At 41.3% G+C, this 21,306-nt stretch overlaps 1 protein-coding gene across 1 annotated transcript in view; it reads right to left on the minus strand.

Annotated features, from left to right (window-relative positions):
• Nucleotides 1-1,639: 1,639 nt before the first annotated feature.
• Nucleotides 1,640-21,306, minus strand: part of nos1 (nitric oxide synthase 1 (neuronal)) — a 47,123-nt gene continuing 27,456 nt past the window's right edge. The window contains exons 15-29 of the mRNA XM_030737328.1: nucleotides 20,777-20,881; nucleotides 20,638-20,696; nucleotides 20,404-20,520; nucleotides 14,009-14,183; nucleotides 13,623-13,761; nucleotides 11,399-11,477; nucleotides 11,045-11,238; nucleotides 9,973-10,142; nucleotides 8,464-8,674; nucleotides 7,406-7,493; nucleotides 5,514-5,635; nucleotides 5,244-5,392; nucleotides 4,606-4,800; nucleotides 2,601-2,719; nucleotides 1,640-1,754 (exon numbers count right to left, since the gene is read on the minus strand). Of these exons, the coding sequence (XP_030593188.1) occupies nucleotides 1,739-1,754; nucleotides 2,601-2,719; nucleotides 4,606-4,800; nucleotides 5,244-5,392; nucleotides 5,514-5,635; nucleotides 7,406-7,493; nucleotides 8,464-8,674; nucleotides 9,973-10,142; nucleotides 11,045-11,238; nucleotides 11,399-11,477; nucleotides 13,623-13,761; nucleotides 14,009-14,183; nucleotides 20,404-20,520; nucleotides 20,638-20,696; nucleotides 20,777-20,881 (1,938 nt within the window). The 3' untranslated portion in view covers nucleotides 1,640-1,738. The remainder of the gene's footprint in view (nucleotides 1,755-2,600; nucleotides 2,720-4,605; nucleotides 4,801-5,243; nucleotides 5,393-5,513; nucleotides 5,636-7,405; nucleotides 7,494-8,463; nucleotides 8,675-9,972; nucleotides 10,143-11,044; nucleotides 11,239-11,398; nucleotides 11,478-13,622; nucleotides 13,762-14,008; nucleotides 14,184-20,403; nucleotides 20,521-20,637; nucleotides 20,697-20,776; nucleotides 20,882-21,306) is intronic.

Here is a 21,306-nt window from a genome sequence, read left to right on the forward strand (position 1 = left end):
ATGCAGAGAAAAAACTGAAAGGATGAATGCATAAATGTAGGTAAAGTGTTAATGTAAGGCAAGAGGCAGAGGAGATATGATGCTGTTGAATAGAAATTTTAAAGGCTCAATAGGTGATAACTGGAGCAAGTTGACAGCTGTCAGATATGAACTGGGCAGCATCTTTTTGCTTTCAGTAACAATGTTTCCTTCCGGACACACTTCAGTTTTAAGGAAAAGGCTTTCTATTTTACTGAGAATAAAACGAAAAGATCAAAACCACTGTTGTGTTTTTACAGCGAACATAAAGCTACGGCCGGGAACCGTTTAGCTTAGCTGTAGCTTAGCATACTGACTGGAAACAGGCTCTTTCACGAAGGTCGCAAATACAGCACAATTAAAGCTCACAGATTAACATGTTATATTTAATTTGTTTATTCTGTACAAAAACCAAAGTGTAAAAATAGTAAACTTGATTTACGGGCAGTCGGGGAAATGGGGAAAACAGCCTCGCTCGACCAATCTGTGTCCGATACCATCAGGTAACCTCCTCTCCTATAAAACCACAAACAAGTCTCACATAAGTTTCTTCTTCAGGCAGGATTTTTAAGGGACGACGTTTGCTGCGATGCAACACAACAAAAACAAGGACGCATCTTGACAAAGTTTTAAACAGCTGCCACTCTGATAGCCTACCAGAATCGTGAATAATTGGATTTTCCATAATATCAAAGAATTCCTCAATCACCGATTAGTAATTTACTCTATAGCTCATTCCAAACAGTAGATCCTCCATAACAGTTATAATTTGACGCCACATTATACCACACTGAACATAGTATCATTTAGATATTAAATTAAAAAGCCCCCCAAGACCTGTATTTTTTAAATAGTTAATCAATAAGTTTATTTTTATTGATTCAGGTTTGGTCTTTAGTGGCCGCGCTGCACGTTGCTGCTGCAGTTTCAGCAAACACCAGCGGGGACCTAGAAGATGACGATGTTATGGCAGAACGGGCAGGCTGAGAAAAATGGCGCTCGCACAGAGCCGAATATGTTTATGAATTTTTGCTTTCATTAATCGGGGATACCTGTCGATACGCCAAATCTGTTTGCAACCCGTGTCTTTCAGTTTCTCTGTCTGCATGCCTTTACATCTTTCTTTTTTCTTAGTCAAGGACCAAAGCTATTGATGTTAATGAAAAACAGCTGATATATATATATATATTTAACTAGTCCTTATACTTTCCCGTTTGTACTTTTTTCATTCTACAGAAATGAAACTTCTATCTATGCCACACATTTCCTTGCAAATATAAAACCTCAGTAAAAGCCTTTTAACAGTAACAATAACACAGAGTATATTATAGTTCTTGAATATATTCTTGTCTCAGTCATGCATTCACAATGAGGCAGGTCATTACACTAGATCATTTTTGGAAGTATCATCAACAAGCAAAACAGATTCTCAAAGAACAGAACATTTCCAACTTGCTACAGACAAGATCGCAGAGCCCAACAGAAACATTAAAATATATATATATATATATATATATATATATATATATATATATATATATATATATATATATATATATATATATATATATATATATATATATATATATATATATATATAAATGAAAGAAAGAAAAACAAACCCAATTTTACAGTACAAAAATCGGCACAGTATTAGTTAACCAGCGTTGCTGTGTCTTCTGGACTGGTTGTTTTCATAAAGTCTTCCCGATTCATCGACCTATGAGCAGAAAACCCTGAAGAGAAGAAGAAAAGTCAGACAGACAGACAGACAGACAGGGACATAGAAATAGAGATGCTACAGTCATTACTCGTGCAGTGAGCCGGCGCTTTGATGGCCGAATGTGAAATTCAAGTGACAATCCACACAGGAACCGTCGTCTGTGATGCATTTTGTTGGTGGTTAATGAGCCATAGTGGCTCTGTAGGGTCCTTGTTTTGCTCTTATGGCAAGAGTATATGAAGTGTCTAATCTTGAATATGCACAAATAACGCTGCAAACAAAAACAGAAATGGAGCAGAGCCACTCGCTTTCACTCTAATCCTGTTAGTTTAAAGGCTCTTCTCCACAGGTTTCTATGGTTACCTGCTCTGTTTTCATTTGAAGCTAGTGGCGATGGCACGTCGCCGCCGCCAGCAACTACAGGCTGCAGACTGAAGTTGACTTACGAATGTCTGTGAAATAAAACTCAGTGGGCTTTTCCATGAAATATGAACTAACGAGCTGGCAGATCAGAGTGGCTCAGGAGAACCTCTGCTACAAAGGTGAATAAACGGGAAAACACGACTTCAGCACCCTATGCATTTCAACAGAGGTGCAGCTCAGTGAATGAGCCTGATTTTATGTGATGACAGGTACAGATGTGAATAAGTTATCAATAAAATTATCAATAGAGAAATAACTGAACATGATTTCATTTCTGTTTCATTTTTTGTCTTTTTAGTCGATTTATTTTATTTAAAAAAATTCTTATTGATTCTTCTAACTTTTGTTTTGCCTCAAAATTTCCTTTTTTAATGTACAGTTTTGTAATATACTAAATATTAAAAAATGCTGGAAATGGAGGACACAAAACACTCACTCATCTGAGTCCTTTTTGCTCTCCTCAATGTAGGCTATGGACTCTGAACGAATTCGGTTGGTGACCTCATAGGTGCGCAGGGTGACACCAAAGATGTCCTCGTGGTAGCGGTTCTCATCCTAATGGGTAGGAGAAGAGCTGAAGTTGTTTACCAGATGTTATTCTGCATGTGCATGGTGACAATACATTACTCAGTGTTTGTACTCTTAAACTTATCTTTTTGGCTGCAGGCTGTAAACATACTTTTTAACATGGGATTCTTTGGTGATGCTAGCCACCATGATGTCATCCATTGGTTTCTGAAGTCTCATTTTGAAAAGTTGAGACTTTTATACCGTTGCCACCTTTTGAAACCAGATGTGATGAGTGAAAGGTTAGAATGTGAAACTGCATTCTCAGTGGCTCATGACTTATGACATCACAGCTCAATAGCCTATGAACAAACACCAAATAATCCTTCTTTCTGAAACATAGCATGACCAAGATTTACAAAATGGATTTATTTTTTAAATCAATCTGACTTGAAATGAATAACTGAGGCCATAAAGTCAGCAGGAAACTGTGTACAGAGGTCAAGTCAGCCTGTAGACTTCTACAGGACCAGAAGTCTCTTGGCAAACACGGGTATTGGCCCCTGGTGGCCATGAAAAAGAATGCAGGATTAAATTTTTCAAGCCCAGAAGCCATGTCTTATTTTCTACACTCTATTGGACTGACTCGCTTTTGAAGCCCACCTCAAGTGGCCATTAAAGGAACTGCAGTATTTGGTACTTCTGCATTTGCTTCCTTTTTATGTGAAAATGGCCAACTTCATAACAGAAATGCTGTTCTGCACCATGGTTGTTAAAAAGGAATGCAAACAAACATAACTTAGATAGTTAATTATGTAAATTATCTAAAAGTATAGCTCTCTATAGCTATTTTTACCTTTAATAACAGCTGGACAGGGTGATACTTTGTACTGACCCAGTGAAACTGCAATGAGGCCCAAATTTTACATCATTAGAGGCATGACTCCTTACAATGACTGCTAGGTGTCAGCTAATCTCAGAGTGTTGCCGGTGTTTAGGGTATTGGTACTTCTTGGAACATTTTTAATTGAATCGATAAATATCCTGCATTGCTGTGCAGATTATCATACTAACAGACCATCTGTGATCATAGTTTGGTCAGTGAAATCCTAGTATTTTATTTGTATGCTATTTAGCACTAATTAGCAGGTATAGTATGTGTCTATGTGCTGCACCAACAAATTCTACTGATGCAGCTTGCTAGCATTAGCTGATAACGTGCGGCCCATTTATGCTCGCCACATCTGTCACTACTCGTGCAAACAGAGATGCCACCACAGCTCCGTACCAGCGTCGAGGGCGTGAGTCGTCACTGCAGGATTCTCCTGAACGATAGGTGCCACCAACTGGACAAAACCTTCACATCCAAATCAGTGTTTTCTAGAAAATGTGTGAATCTCTGAGCTTCTATACCGATGTATTTATATTAGAACGAAAAAACGGACATGATTGCCATCTCGTGTCTTCAACCTGGCTGCAGCAGCAGCAGCAGCACAGGTACCACTGCTGCTGCTGCTTCAACCTGGCTGCAGCAGCAGCAGCAGCACAGGTACCACTGCTGCTGCTGCTTCAACCTGGCTGCAGCAGCAGTGGTACCTCTGCGAGGTTAGTAAAACTGAGAGGTGCACAACCGGCCAAAATGACACCAAAACACAGCTCGTGTCAGCTGGTGGATGGACCCTTTTAGTTAAAAAAAAAAAAAGATTATGAGAGCAAAAATACTAAAATCATAGGCTCAAAACAAGATTTCACACATATCCATCTTTTAAATACATTCCATGCAATGATGGACAGCATCTTTCATTTACTGTTTTTGCAACTAATCAAGGATTTTAATGAATATTAGTATTCCCCTGACACTAAGTTTACCTGAGGCTGTTCAGTGGGCTATACTGGGGTATAAAGGTGCACAGAGAGACCTTCCTCGCTCTTACCCGAAGCTTACTGATGAAGAAGCCAGCATCCTCCAGGCTCATGCTGCCCTGCTGCTTGATGACTTGCTGGACAGTCTTGAGAACATCTCCTGCCATTGTCACATCCCCACACACATAGATGTGTCCACCCTCCTCCCTCAGGCACTGGTACACCGTCTCTGACAGATGCTCACGCAGTACATCCTGTACATATTTCTGACAGAGAGGGAGAGAAGAAATGATGAGTGTGCACGAAGAAGTGAAGTGTAAGAAAAGCAGAAAAGGAAACTATGTGAAAAACTCACAGAATAAAGTAAAATTTGCAAACTGTAACCCAAAAGACTGATATATGCCTGGGAACAAAATGACTTCAAAGTAAGAAAAATTATGCTGTGTGGATGTTCTTCTTTTCAAATGCATTTATTGACTGTCACGGCTAAAAGTAACAGAGCAGTAAACAAAACAAGAAACAATCATAACAGCAAAGGCAGGAGAGAGCACAAAGAGAACAAAGACAAAAATAATAATAATAAAAATGCAACTGCAGACCTGCAGCGGAAAGTGAAAACAGGCTATATCTACAGCAGCTTTTGTTTATGACCTCAAACAGGCCAGAGAGAGACGTTACAAGCTCATCTGTTCACATTTACTGCCTGTACCTTTGGTTTGCCTGGCTCTCTGGAATAGGCTGTGTAGAGCTCCTTGAACACCCCTTTGTTCTTGGCCTGGATGGTCTCCTCCTTGTAGATGTGGTCCATCTCAGACTGTCGACAACCGAACACCAAGATCATAGGGCAGGACTTCATCCCTTGAAGATGACAGGAAAGAGTTACTTTGTTGCTCTGCAGCACTGAAAATCAATTGCAAAATCTCTCTGTAAGGTAGTGATGAGTAAATCTCTAAGCAGTGAGGGAGGAGAAAAGTCCAACCGTTGTGTTCAAGGTCATATAGTCTTTGCTGCCAGAAGCTTCTGAATGGGGCGATCCCTGTTCCTGGACCCACGAGGATACACGGTGCTTGGCTGTCCTTGGGAAGCTGGAATGATGGTGCACTAAAATAATGGAGCACACACACACAAAGTATCACAGAAGTTACCACAAAGCCTGTAACAGTGACATAAAGGAATAATACAATATTTTGGGAAGCATACTTTCTTGCCAAGAGTTAGATGTGTGATTCCACTCACATGCCTGAAGCTAGAGCCAGATACTTGGGACAAACACAAAATCTGGAAACCGCTTCCCTGTCTCCACCTAATTCTAATTATTAAAAAAAAAAGCCTACCAGCACCTCTAAAACTCATTAATTACCACATTTATTTTGTGTATTTACTGTAAGCCTATAAATTGTACAAAGAAAATCCCTGGTAACATGGCAATAAACAATTTTACACAAAAAGATAAACACTACTAATTAGTGAGCTTCAACAGTAAAGATTTTCCATCTTTAGGCAAAGAAGAGAGGGCTACACTCTTCTCATCCACCTCTTGGCAAATTAACTTTTTTCCCCTCAAACTCTGTCAAACTTCTCCTTTAACATGTGATGATAGAGTACTGTGCAACAGTCTGAGGCTGACCCCCATTTCTTTATATTTTACTTCCAAGAAACCGGACTTTCTTCTAATTTTTAATGCAGTCTCGAGCAAAGGTTCTCCAGCCTTTCTGAATGTCTTTTTCTTTGGACATGGGCTGCTTTTTCACTCATTTTCAGTGCAGTCCGTGTGTATGACCATTTTCAGAGGATTTCTTTTTTGGTGTTAAGCCATTTGAGCACTAACCCATGAATCACTCATCACACATAAATAAAGGCACCGAACTCCAGGGATGAACCAGTGTTGTGTTTACACATAACAGAAAATGAAGCAAACCAATTTTAAATGGTATCTTTGGGAACTTTGTTACTAGCAGCCTGTTGCAAACCCACAAAATTTGTTCCCATTTCTTTTGTGAATGTGTAAAAAATACCAAGGATGACACAGTCTGACAGGCATAAAATTGTACTTTTGCACCAACAAGGAGATTTCCAAACAGCTATTAGACAAAAACAGCGCGACGTGCAGTGTCTCCTTAGAAGAATTGAGGAAACAGACAAGCAGAGGACAAAATAAGTTGTAGGCCCAAAAAATGATCTAAATCAGATGAATGGTTTCTGAAAGTCAAATATTTAGCACAGACCTGTCACAGGACCCCAGCCTGCATCTGACCCTTCAGTTCATTCATCTACTGTTTGCTGAAGCATCACCAGAAATATTCTCAGTGTCACCCTGTTTCCCTTCTTAAGGAAGGCTGGGGTATGCAAAATTACACTAAACTGAAAATCAGTTGAAACAGGGAAGAGTTTTACAGAGCGACAAAATGAGAAATTTTCAGTTTAAAATGGCGCCAGGACGTGTGGAGGAGGCTATTTATAAAACACGGTGGAAGCTCTGTTATGCTTCGGGGCCGCACGTCATCCAGTGGTGTCGGGGATCTTCTTGAAACTGATGAAATTATTAATGTACTGTCAGATTTTGATCCACTGTGCAATATCATCTGCCTGATTGGTATCAGTTTCATTTTTCAGTAATGACCCCAAGCACACTGCCAATACACACACACACATACACACACAAACGCACGCACACACACACACACACACACACACACACACACACACACACACACACACACACACACACACACACACACACAGGAACACTATTAGTCATGGACATTTTTAGCTAAATGTGAAGAAATGAGGGGTGGCTCAAGACATTTGCATAGTACTGTAGAATGATGTGCAATCCCTTAAAATTCCCTGGAAAAACATTGTGATATTTACCCTCGGACAAAGCACGGCACCATCTCCCCCTTCTCTATCCTGTTGAGCCACGACGAACACACTCCATGGTGGATAGGTCCCACTCCATCTGAAAGGGATGATTACCGAGCAAGCACTTTACCTTTTCTCTCCCCTCTGCCTCCCACTCTTTTTAAGTGTACAAACTAACAGGAAAAAAAGTGGCCCTAACGTGTGTTCAAGGCTAGAGCCATCTCCCTCTCTCTCACGCTCTTCCTCTAAAGGGAAATTACAGTAATTTAGCAGTTGCTTATACAATCATAGTAATATGTTCACACATGTGCACATCATTTGTGGGAAAAGATAGCAGTTAACAGGTAAAGTGATGTTTGCTGGCTACTTGGCAGGCTGAGATTATATACTGCCAAGGCGGTGCTATAATATCTGAAAATAACAATTAAATCAGGCTCTAAATAATGCAGTGAGGCAGTCTAAAGTGTACAGTTAGCGTCCGTATCTCTAAACAGAATATGCAGAATATTTCTCCCAGTGCATGTTTCTGGTTTTACAGAATAACGTCCAATCAGTTTTCCTGTAGCTTCGAAGGGTTTTTGGAGAGTCTGAGTCATTTAACTTCTTTAATCTTTGTAGTAGCCTCGAACACTGCCACAGAACAGTGTCTTTTACCCACAGCACAGGCTTAACTGAAATATATGCAGAGTGTGTAGTAGTGCACTTTCTTGGCTAGAGCATCTTTAAAAAAGACATTTAAATCTCAAGATATGTTTTAGTTAAATAAATGTTAAATGAAGAAAAAAATAAATAAAATAAAATGACAACTGCTTGGTACTAATTACTTAAAACCAAGATGTCTGAATATATTTAAAATGTTTGAACTGTTCATAAAACAGACACGCATACTGTAATGCCAGTTTCACACTATCAAAAGCCTTCTGAGTAGACTAAAATTAACCCCTCCAGGCAGCTGGGAAGACCTGAGCATTTGAAGCTACACCTACGCAGCTTTTAAATCCTTGGACAGGCATTAGAGCAGTTCTTCAACTGGAAAAAAAGGCTCCAAATTAGTACAGGGTCCTTACCTCTGGCACGATAGGAGACCACAGCCACTGTGAGGTGGATCTCCCCTGGGTGCAGGTCTGGAGAGGAGCTGATCGAATAGTAGCGAGGCTGCAGGAGAGGCAGCTGGGTTAGCAGCAAAGTGGAGGGCATCTGGATGGAAGGGAACTCTTCCAGCACCTCCACAAGTGTGGGATTGTTGTACCACTTCCACTCCTCATACTCCTGCAGGCCCTGCAGTGTCAAGAACAAAGAGGATGTGGGACAAGTGTATAGGCTGATATATCTTAGACATAGTTTCAGTCTTGGTAAGTTATTGAATTATTGCCTTTCAGACTAAGAAGTCAATGTAACTCCCACACCAACGGGAAAAAAAAGAGGATGGTTTCCTCTTTTAGATCTGTAAACATTTCTGACTCAAGAGCAGGAGGCAGCCACAAGCAGAGCTATTCGCCATTCACTGCCCAACTGTTTCTGTGTGTCATCGCTGACATTTGGATGTGAGGAAAGTAGAGCACTGCCACCAGGCTGAAAAACCTTTGATATGTTACCAACTTTTGCTTTGTTCTTAAACTGCTAATGAGTGATAAAATGCCCATTGAGAAGTCTGCTGCGGTCCCCAATATGAGCTTAAAACACAGTTAGAAGCACCTAATGTATAATTAGCACTATTCTAACACCGTAAGCATTTTGGAGCCTGGGCTTTTCAACCTTGATAAACAGAAGGGGGTGTGGGACTGCACAGATATGAGAAGCTGATGGATTTTGCTTTTTAAGAAGAGAACAAGCCAGACGTGGCAACTTGTCTGTTTTCTAATGCTCAGTGCGAGAATCTATGGACATAAATAAACAAGAAACGAGAAGCTAAAATAAATAAATAAATAAAATAACTCATTAAAAAAAAAGATCAGCAGTGATGATTCTACTGTACAATTTCTTCTTTCTGCAGTCAGAAGCCTACCATCTTTCCCTCTCGCTTTGGTGACAATAATTCTGTGTATGAGCATATGAGTCACTGCTTGGCCTCATCCAGCCTTTTCCACACATTGACAAAATTGGAGAGTGAGTAGTGGGAGGCACTGCAAGGGGGGTGGGGGGGGGGGGGTGGCTCTGGGTTAGAACGATCAGCGGCTTTAATTTGGCGCCAGATAACTCCTACTGTACGTATTCCTGGTGCAAAATGCATCAAATCAGCAATGAGACACAGAAAACTATCTGCCATATTCTCATATTTTGAAACACAGGGAAAGTGTTGGTTACTGTCGAAGCTTAAACACATGGTGATTTTTTTTTTTATAGAACAGTGTTTGGAAAAGTGTTCTAATAATAAGTGCACCCAAAAAAAAAATCTGCATACATTTTGCTCTCAAATGGAAAATGATAGAACATATCTTTGGATACAGCCTACACGCATGCATTGCAAATCCCTCACGTGTTTGGTTACAAACATGTCTAAAGCACTCAGTGGTGCTGCAGCTCAGTCATCTAACAGGTCAGTGTAAACGGTAACAGTGAAAACTCAGTGAATTTACCTTACTGAGGATCTCTAGTTTCTTTTTTTGTTTGTCATTGGTTGCTAGAGCAGCAAACTGCTGTAGCAGCACTGGGCTCGGTGGAGTGGTGATGTCCAGGAAGTACTGGAAAGCCTGGTAGATGGTGCAGGGAGGGATACGAGTCTCATTTGTCCAGTTACTGATTACACCTGCAGAAAATTAAAAGGTTAAAGCTGCATTAATTCTTATGATATACTAGTTCTGTATGTGTAACATGAAAGGAAAAACTTGAGGCAAAAAAGACCAATACCCTATCTCACAATTTTAAAGAACATTTTAGGTTAAATGGGTTTTTTTCATTTGTCCATTTTTCAACAAGTTTGATGAAAATTTTGCCTGGAAGGTTTTTGCGTATTCTTCCTGACAGACAAACAAATGGTACTGAAAGCATGCCTCCACATCAGCGCCATATAGGCTGAGAAATTATCACTCAAAATCTGCAGCTTCTTTCAGCCGTATCGCATGTTTTTAGGTAAACCTAACACTAAGGATAATTTTTTTGGAATTTTTTGAGACTGAAAATGAGCTAAGATGAGATTCAGCATCAAACCGGTCAGAAGGACAGAAGCATTTCTCTGCGTGAAAAGCATTTGCTAACATGTTCTGCACGACACCCTCGGATATTTTGTCTAGTTGGCTGCAATCCCCAAAGTTATAAACCTACAACCGAAATGCAAGTACCAGTATGGAACATGAACGCCTCCTATTATTAAAGAAAATCAGATGCAGTGACAGCGAGGGCTTTAATTGTCTAGATGAATTTTGAATAAGCACTAATCTCATGTTTAAGAAACGTCTTCCTTCACAGTCACAGAGAAAATCACAGTTAAGTCACCCGGTGTCACCACAACTGTTTGCCAATATGCAGTTCACTGAAAAATTTCTGGGCATGGATATCCTGCTGAAGTGTGACTTCATAATGTCTGCTGTAGCAAGAGACACTGCTTCTTATTTACATTTGGACTCTGACATCCTGCCCAGATTTTAAAATGCTGTTCTCGTGATTGCTGCATTCGCAAAGTAGCGCGACTTTGCTAATAACATCACCCACCTAGGGCAGTGTTTCTCTCCTCCAAGAACTCCACTTTGACGATTTGATTGACAGGTGGAGCATCCTCCAGTTTATCTATGAGAGCCGTTACCAGGTCCTCGTGGTTGCCAGGGAAGATGCCCAGATGGTCGCCAGGCTTGTAGCGCAGGCTGTCGTGGTTGTTTGTGTGTAACCGCACAAATATGGTGGAGCGACTATGAAAGAGATCAGAGATTTAGGAAATAACATTGCACCATTTTCAGTCTGTTCCATTTAGTTAAAATGTCACTGTAAACAATGAATGAGTTGGACACCAGAAGAATCCATTAGATGAACCGAACATTACTTTAAGATTTTAATAAAATGCACACTTACTTGGATTTTGGACTTTGTAAATTTTGAGATTCAAGCATCTTTGCTCCATAAACTTTCTTCTTGTGAATGCTGTATAATGCTGTCGGCAGACATAGATAATACTTACATTATTTATGGGTTTATCAGTAGACCTGATCTTCTTGGAAAACATATTTATTTGATTTCTTTCTGGGAGAGTTAGATGAGAAGATCAATATCACTCCTGTGTCTGCACATAAAGTGCTGAGGGTCAGGATCCAAACTTAACTTAGCATAACTGGAACATGAGATAGTTTAGATATGTGGTAGAACTAACTGTATATTTTGGCAACATGCAGACACTGAGTTTCTGAGAAAGTTGCTAGATAGACATACACCGATCAGGCATAACATTCTGACCACTTGCAGGTGAAGTGAATAACAATGATTATCTCTTCTCTTTTGGTGAGGGTAGGACCTATGGTCACGAGCTTTGGGTAGTGACCGAAAGAATAAGATTGCGAATACAAGCGGCAGAAATGAGTTTCCTTTGAAGGGTGGCTGGCCTCTCCCTTAGAGATAAGGTGAGGAGTGCGGCCATCCAGGAGGGGCTCAGAGTAGAGCCGCTGCTCCTCCACATCGAAAGGAGCCAGTTGAGGTGGCTCGGGCATCTGATTAGGATGCCTCCTGGCCGCCTCCTGGGTGAGGTGTTCCGGGCATGTCCCACCGGGAAGAGGCCCCGTGGTAGACCCAGGACACGCTGGAGAGATTATGTATCTCGGCTGGCCTGGGAACGCCTTGGGGTCCCTCCGGATGAGCTGGAGGAGGTGGCTGGGGAGAGGGAAGCCTGGGCTTCTCTGCTTAGGCTTCTGCCCCCGCGACCCGGCCCCGGATAAGCGGAAGAAAATGGATGGATGGATGGATGGATCTCTTCTCTTTTGTTAGCAGGTGGGCTATATTACAGTAGGGAGCAAAGTTTTGTCCTCAAAGTTAATGTGTTGTTCTGATGGCTAGGCGACTGGGTCAGAGCATCTCCAACGCTGCAGCTCTTGTGGGGTGTTCCTGGTTTGCAGTGGTCCGTATCCAGCAGACAAGCTACTCATACCTGAGGAACACCTGGCACCAGGATGCACTATGGGAAGAAGGCAAGCTGGCAGATGCAGTGTGATGCTTTGGGCAATGTTCTACAGGGAAACCTTGGGTCCTGCCATCCACATGGACACGTACCACCTACCTAAGCACTGCTGCAGACCATGTACACGCTTTCATGGAAACGGTATTCCCTGATGGCTGTGGCCTCTTTCAGCAGGATAATGCTCCCTGCCACAAAGCAAACATGGTTCAGGACAACAACGAGTTTGAGGTGTTGACTTGGCCTCCAATCGAGCATCTGTGGGTTTGTGCTGGACAAACAAGTTTGATCCATGGAGCCCCCACATCATGACTTACACGACATAAGGGATCAGTTGCTAACATCTTGGTGCTGATACCACAGCACACCTTCAGGGGTCTAGTGGAGTCCATGCTTCGATGGGTCTGGGCTGCTTTGGCAGCAAAAGGGGGGCCATTAGGCACATATTAGAGAGGTGGTCATAATATGCCTGATTGGTGTATAATATACAGTGCCATGTATTCATGGATAAATTACATACCACAGCACTAAAAATGTAAATCAAACTATATAAAAATCTTATTGACAATAACAAACACACAATTTGTCACTTGTGAAATATTTAAAATAGTTTACTATAAAAAAAAAAAAGAATCACATCAAATGTATGTAAATTTGTGTTTTCTGTTTTTTCTCAACAAGGAAGGGACAGGATCAGTGAGACGAAGAGAGAACATGCAGTCTCAGACATCCTGTGACTGTAACGCTTCCCTTTGGCCCCCGGGTAAGTCAGCAGACTCTCCGATGGGTTACCATCAAGCTTAAGTCATCATTTTTGTCAGTTTGAAAGTGCCGAAGTACAAAACAAATTTATGGAAATTAAGTAAGAGAAATACTTCAGATCGAATAATTTGAACTAAAGACCTCTAGGCAAAAGTTCTTGAAATCTTGTTATAATCTCACTATGATTTTTTTTGTTTTTTTTAAACACCAGAGCCACAGATCTCAGCTTCAGGTCCTGAGTGACTCCCCTTTATCAATAATCATACTACCCCACTGCTGATCAGTTACTGGTATTTCGCACAGATCAACTTGCCCCATTAATATTAAGTAACCATAAACAGTTTATAACTAAGTACCAAGAGGAACTATCACCTTCTGTGAGGGCTGGGGCCTCAGCTGTGTACGTCAGGCGGAACTTGCTCTTCTTCCAGCTGCGATCGTTGCTGATTAAGGAGTCATTGGCCTTCTCAATGTTCACGTCGTCACCAACGCAGAATACATCGCAGGCAGCCTTCACATGCAACAACACAGTCACAAATGCTTCACCAATTATAAAGACTATAAAAGTTATATATTAACACAATATTTAAAATGCCAGCTTGACTGTTGCAGTGGTTTTAAAGGATTGTGAGGAAATTTTGATCTAATTTGTTGCTGTTCGTGTTGAAAAAAAAGCTAGAAAATTATGTCCATGATGCATATTTTCTAAGCGAATCACCTTTAACCATCCCTAGAGGGTCTCAGCCCAGGAAACCAACCTTAAAAACCTTCTTGGCCCACGTTCTAAACGACTCCTCCTGGCCACACAGCTCATCACCCTCTCCCATGCGTAGGATGCGCTCACCCCCCAGCTCTTCAAACAGCGTGTCCACAGCGTGGGCAAAGGCGCAGAAGTGTGGGTAGGCCCTGGAGCCAAGGCCAAACACTGAGAACCTAAACAGAGACACACATATATGAAGAAAACACAGAGACTGACAGACAGGTAGTGCTTAAAAAAACAAAACACAAACATACACAACTGCAAACCACTTCTGTGTTAGAAACTTGTCCTTTCCTTCTTCTCAAAATATGCCATGCATTTGTGAGCACGCATCCTGTCTGGGCTCAGATGGATGTAAACATGAAATAGATCACTGTCTTTGAAGGCAGACGACACTCTGGCCACTGCTTTACTGTGAGGAAGTCAGCTCACATCTGATCCAAGTTTGAGCAAAATCTCTGTTGTCTCTTCCTCTTTGGCACATCAGCAAACTGTCAGCTGCAATAAGATTTGTTATCCCAGAGGGCTTTTATAGCCATTCTCATGTGGAGTATGCACTGAGGAAAGACTACAATGAAAATGCTCCATTTAGACATATTGGTGCTGAAATGTTTTTTTCTTTGCTCCATTCTGAAAATCAGCTGGACTACAAATTGGACCAGACCTGATTTTTTTGCTGCGTGCCTTATTCTCTTATATGAGCTGACAGGGTTGCACATCCTGCAGCGCTCGTCCAGGACATCTTCGCCTTTCTGCGCTCCTTCCAGGCTGAAGAATTTTTAAATATTACTACTTTCATGATTATCAAAATATTTACCATTAGATGACAATGATGAGTGGTGGAGGAGCTGTTCTTTTAGTAAAAGTAGCAATACCACACAATGAAAATGCCTCACTACAACCTCACTGTCTACAGTGGGAATATTAGCAAAAAAAATTGAGGTGGCATATTATAAAAACAGCTCATTAAACTAAATGTGAATTTGTTCAGCCAGGTGATTTTTTATACCTGTTAATTCGAAAATGCTGGTGGAGCCTGCACCCATTTAACGTGCCTATTTTATTAAATCAGATGTGGTGGCAGATGGCATCGTCCAACTCCATTGAAGGCTTTCCTCGCTAATGTGCAAGTGTGCGACGGTAAAATGCAAACTGCATCCAGGACATAAATAATTGTATTATATCCAACTTTGGCTCTTTGTAAGCGGTTCACAGGAAGTCAAGAAGCCAGAGCTGCTGACTGGGATCTTAATGAGGTAACAAACGCAGTGATGAACAGCACTGTGGCCTGTGCATCATTATTCTGTAGAATCACAATAGCAATCACTTTGAAGTGTTTTTGGACCAAGGTGATCAGTGAGAGAAAACTCATATAAAGATGACAGATCACAGTATAATTTGCTAGTTTACTTGCTAATACTACATATCTGCACATGTGCAAAGTGACAAACTGGTCTCCCGTCAGTCTCCGGTCAAAGACCAGAGGGTGATCCGTGATGTTCATGTGTGAACAGTCAAAAAAGGCTGCTGACTGCTCAGCCTCCCCAGCTGCACACAGAAACTATAGATTCCAGTGGCTCCAGGTCAGGCAGAGTCAAGCTAGCTTCCAGAGACATTACCCAGTGAGATGTCAGTAATTTATTGGATACACGCAAACAGACAATGTGAGATCCTTACCTATAGCTCAGTAGGTAGAGCAAGTCACCTACTGATCGGAAGGTCAGTGGTTCGATTCCTGGCTACTCCAGGCTATGTGCCAATGTATCCTTGGGCAAGATACTTAACCCCAAGTTGCTCTCCGACGCAACCGTTGGAGTGTGAATGTTAGATAATTAGTTAATCATGGAAGTGCTTGTATGAATGGGAAATTTAAACGTGTTGTATCAGCGCTTTGAGTGCTCAGACTGAGTAGAAAAGCGCTATATAAGAACTAGTCCATTTACTTCATAGGACATGCTGTTTGAGATCTAAGGTGAGAGACTGCTTTTACTTTGATAGGTTTCAATAATGTCTATTTTTAGATTGAATGCCATTGTCAAAATTACAACATAGGCAAGAAACATAGAAATAATCACATTGAATACAATGTGATTATTTCTATGTTGTGAGATTGGAGTCATTATCAGTGACTCCAATCTCATTGTATATTCTGTATAATGACAATAAAGGTATTCTATTCTACAAGCCATGTTTCAGTGTGAGGCATGTCCCAAGTATGTGCTCGTCCTGTAATGCGATCTGACACAAGTATTTTATTCCAGCTCTCTAGATTTCCTCCTGTAGAAACAGAAACCTCGTTGCCTGCGTGAGTATTTATCATAGCCTTATTTAGATACGCATATAAGCATCTCGTGTTTGTTTAGTTTGCTTTGTTTACCTGACATTAGAGAGCGGTCCGGTGCTCTCAAAGTTAATTTTGGTTTCTGGAACATCGCTGGATGGCTTCACAGTGTCAAAGTACGACGGGACGCTATTAAAACGAACTTTGTAGCTCCTAGAAAATAAGAACCATGCTGAGAATTATATGCATGCTATATGGTCTTGCATGCCTGTTCCAGTGACGTGCGGTCAGGGGAGGCAGGTGAGACAGTGCCCTGTCATTTTGACAAGTAAAACTAACAATGATAAGAGAAAATACATTTGACCTTGAATGTTCTATAAAACTGTTTAATAAAACTGTTTTATAAAACTGTTTTCTGAATTATTTCAACACTTTAATGGTCTAAATCGCGGAATTTACGTGTTACCTGTTCAAACACATGGAAGAAATGCGGGGCGAGCCAGTGCAGTGCTGTGGCTCACCTCTGGTGGCGCTGTGTCACAAATGAAGCAGGCGGTTGGCGCATGCCCATTGATGTCTCTCTTTATATCGCCAATATACATGTTTGATTACACATGTGCTACACATGCTGATGTTCCACAGTCTGCCTAATATACTGAATGACTGTGTGTGACATGTTTATTCTTTGTGATCGGTCATAAATGCACGGTGAAAATACACAGGAGGAGGCAGGAAGGGCCGCACCGATAGGGGGCAGTGCTGCAACAGTGCTGCCCCGTAGGGAGAAGGATAGGCACATGGACTTCATCTTCAAATAAAGGTAAAATAATACATGTTTTATGTTATTTATTTAAGAAGAGAGACCCCCCCCCAAAAAAAATAAAAAATAGTTTGACCTCACATTAAATATTTTGTTTTTCTTGCCATCATTGTTGAACAGTATATAGTTGATTAAAGCATAATTAATCATTAGCATAGTTAAAATTGAAATATAAGCTTCTATTTATGGTTCTTATATGTGACCATCGAACTCCAGAGGAGTCAGTGCCTCACCCATCACAAACCTCACCGCACGTCACTGGCCTTATCAGAGGTTCCTGGCAGAAGATAAGTGAAGACTTACCCACATGGTTTAATTTCGGTATCCCAGCCTCACCCAAACTGTGCATCTTAGGTGATGTAAGTTAATTAGATATGGAAGCAAATATGTCACATTTAGTTCTTACTGTCTAATACATCGCTAAGAAAACTATCCTTATGAACTGGAAATCAAAGACTGATTTATGCGTTAGTCACTATAGGAATTTACTTTTAGATCACGTTAGTCTAGTGAGAACGTCTGCCACCTAACAAAAAAACAATTGGACAAATTTGATTATATCTGGTCCCCACTGATCAATTCCATCATTTAGTGGGGGTGATCTGCTGTAGTCTGGTCTCATCATGGGCCTGGCGGGTGGCTGGGGGGTGGACCGGGGGGATTCGGCAGGGTTATTATAGTTAACGAAAACGAACGAAATAACGAAAGCTGAAATTGAAAACCCATTGTCGTTAACCGAAATAAATAAAAACTACAATTCAAAGGAAAAAACTATAACTAACTAAGACTGAAATGTGAGTTTAAAAAACTAACTGAAATTATAGATAAAATGACCTTCCTTTTCTTGTTTGTCATTTTATTTAAAAGCCTTGTGGATTGATCATTTTCCGCTCTCCGAGTTTAAGCTGGGAGCGCCGTCGGGCAGCTGTGTGCGTGCGTGCGTGCGCGTGCTCACCGAGCTGGTCCGTAAAGTAATGGCAGCGGTCCGCAGAGGAAGCGGCAGAGTCCCATATGGAGTTTCTTTGAATCGGACAATACAGATAAAAGCGAGTCTTGTTGTGACTGATGAAAAATGTATGGAACACGTCTCAGTGAGGAAAAAACACCAACATCAAAGTCCACCTGAGGAGCGCACACAAGGCAGCTACGGAAACCGCTCTGAACCGACGCAACCTGACGTTCACCTCTTGAGAAATGTGACTACTTCTCGGGTCCCCTCAGCTTGCAACGTTGTGATTAAGCTGTTCAGTCCTTGTGCGTTTTCGGCTACTTTATCAGTTACAGAATAACAATCAAGAATAATAATCAAAGCATCAATATAAGGACTCACAAATGTCAGCAAATTCCTAGAGGGAGACTGCTGAAACTATCGGGATGGACGTGAGGGAATGAAGAAAGTGAAAAAACAGGAACAAATATGTTTGCAGCCAAAAAAAATGAGCACAAAGAGCGAGGACCAAAAAAAGTCCCAGCCTGCACCGAAACACCAGGTAATAACACACACAATCCAGCTACACAAGCATAAATGCAACATGAGGTCGGTCACTTCTGTAGGTTGTGTACAGAGGCTGCAAAGACCCTGCATGTCTAATTAGAGCATCTAACCAAGCTAGCTCCAAAACAGAAGCAGCATCAGGTGGTGAGAACATCAGGATGCAGCTGGATTTGACCTTTGACTCCTTCAAAGTGTCTGTTTTTGTCAAACACCACATGTAGGTGTTGTTAATCTGCTGCACTGACGCTGAACTTCATTGGGAGTTTATCAAAGAGTTTATTGAGTTTGGGAGTTAATATTTTTCTTTGGCGTGGGGGTCTCCCTCCTTCCTCCTCTAGGGTTTGCGCATGGTTGCCTCAGGTCTTCTGAGCTCCTGGTGGGCCGTGGAGAACCCAGGTCTTTCCCTGTTTGCCTCTGGATCCGGATGGGGGTGGTTGTGGTTTCTTGCCTCCTGGCTGTAGCTTAGGAGGTAGAGCAGGTCACCTATTGATCGGAAGGCCGGTGGTTTGATTCCTGGCTGCTCTGGGTTGCATGCCAAAGTATTTTTGGGCAAGATACTGAACCACCAGTTGCTCTCCGATGCAAGCGTTGGAGTACGAATGTGTGTGAATGTTAGACAATAAAAGCACTTAGTTTCTCATGGAAGTGCTTGTATGAATGGATAAATGTAAACATGCTGTATAAGAGCTTTGAGCGCTCAGACAGAGTAGAAAAGCGCTATATAAGAACTAGTCCATTTAGCATTTGCCCTCATTACTGAGTACGTTCCATGACAGAGGAACACACACACATTACTACAAACTACAGTAAGATTGTATGTATGTGTGTATATGTATTTGCATTTATATATTATTTTTCTTTCTGTTCTCTCCCCTTTTTTTTGCTTCTCTTTTTATCTCTCTTCTCTTCCTTCCTGCCTGTCAGATCTGGCAAGAATAAATAAAAAAAAAACACAAACATTAACAAGAATAGCCTATAGAAAACTTAGAGAGCTTTTCTTGTAAAAGCAAATATGTTTGGTACAACAATGCATGCGGACCATCATTCTGATGGCAAAAACTGCCACACATGACAGGCCAAAAAAAAAAAAAAGGGAGGGGGGGGGAATAAAAGACATATTGGTCCTGAAATGTTTTTTTCTTTGCCCCATTCTGAAACTCAGCTGGACTACAAATTGGACCAGACCTGATTTTTTTGCTGCGTGCCTTATTCTCTTATATGAGCTGACAGGGTTGCACATCCTGCAGCGCTCCTTCTGGACATCGTCGCCTTTCTGCGCTCCTTCCAGGCTGAAGAACTTTTAAATATTACTACTTTCATGATTATCAAAATATTTACCATTAGATGACAATGATGAGTGGTGGAGGAGCTGTTCTTTTAGTAAAAGTAGCAATACCACACAATGAAAATGCCTCACTACAACCTCACTGTCTACAGTGGGAATCAAAATATTAGCAAAAAAATTGAGGTGGCGTATTATAAAAACAGCTCATTAAACTAAATGTGAATTTGTTCAGCCAAGTGATTTTTTTATACCTGTTCATTCAAAAATGCTGGTGGAGCCTGCACCCATTCTGTATATTCTGTTCTATTCTATTCTACAAGCCATGTTTCAGTGTGAGGCATGTCCCAAGTATGTGCTTGTCCTGTAATGTGATCTGACACAAATATTTTAATACAGCTCTCTAGATTTCCTCCTGTAGAAACAGAAACCTCATTGCCAGCTTGAGTATTTATCATAGCCTTATTTAGATACGCATATAAGCATCTCATGTTTGTTTGGTTTGCTTTGTTTACCTGACATTAGCGAGCGGTCCGGTGCTCTCAAAGTTAATTTTGGTTTCTGGATCATCGCTGGATGACTTCCGAGTGTCAGAGTACGAGGAGACGCTATTAAAACGGACTTTGTAGCTCCTAGAAAATAAGAAAAAATTAGAGATGGACAAATTTTTACCTCGAGGGACAGAAGAATGGAAACTGACTTCAGAAAAATATTTTTTTTAAAAAGGTGGATTGAGGGCTCAAACTCACTTTCTATCTTCTGTGTTGGATGTTGGGTGGCACATTTCCATTAAGGCAGCTCCAAATTTCTACAGCAAAAAAATGCAAATTACAAACAGTGGTCTGTGCTGAGCTCAGTCACTGACAAGTATTAAGTATGCATACATACCTCTCCATTCTCAGGTGGATCCCCATTCCCAAATGTGCTGGTCACCACTAAAACCAGGGTTTCATGCTCCAGGTCCACAACATCATATTCATCCATGGACATAACCTGCAGAAAAAAAGAGCATTGTGCTGATGGAAGGTTAGCAACTTACATGGTGTGGTGTTTATCTCGCTCTCATTTCCTAGACACACATTCCAAATGACAGATGACTCAAGCGTGTAAATTAAGGCTGAACACATAGCCGCTGGCAGAGGAGGAGGGTGTAATGACCACTCTGTCCTCGCCTCTAACGAGATGATAATATGCTGCCGCCACACATAGAGCATCCATGATGCATACCACTCAGCATGATGGTGTTTGTCTGCCACGGGCCGCACTTGCGTTTCACATACATACACGCTCAAAGACACACAACCAAAGGCATGAAGAGAGAACAGGCTTTAGCCCCACGACAACTAAGATTTGCCCTAAGCGTTTGCATCTGCCCTGCGATCCATCAGCGCACACCCACTCTCAGTGACACACACAGG

Source organism: Archocentrus centrarchus, chromosome 9, assembly GCF_007364275.1.
Source record: "Archocentrus centrarchus isolate MPI-CPG fArcCen1 chromosome 9, fArcCen1, whole genome shotgun sequence".
NCBI lineage: Eukaryota > Metazoa > Chordata > Actinopteri > Cichliformes > Cichlidae > Archocentrus > Archocentrus centrarchus.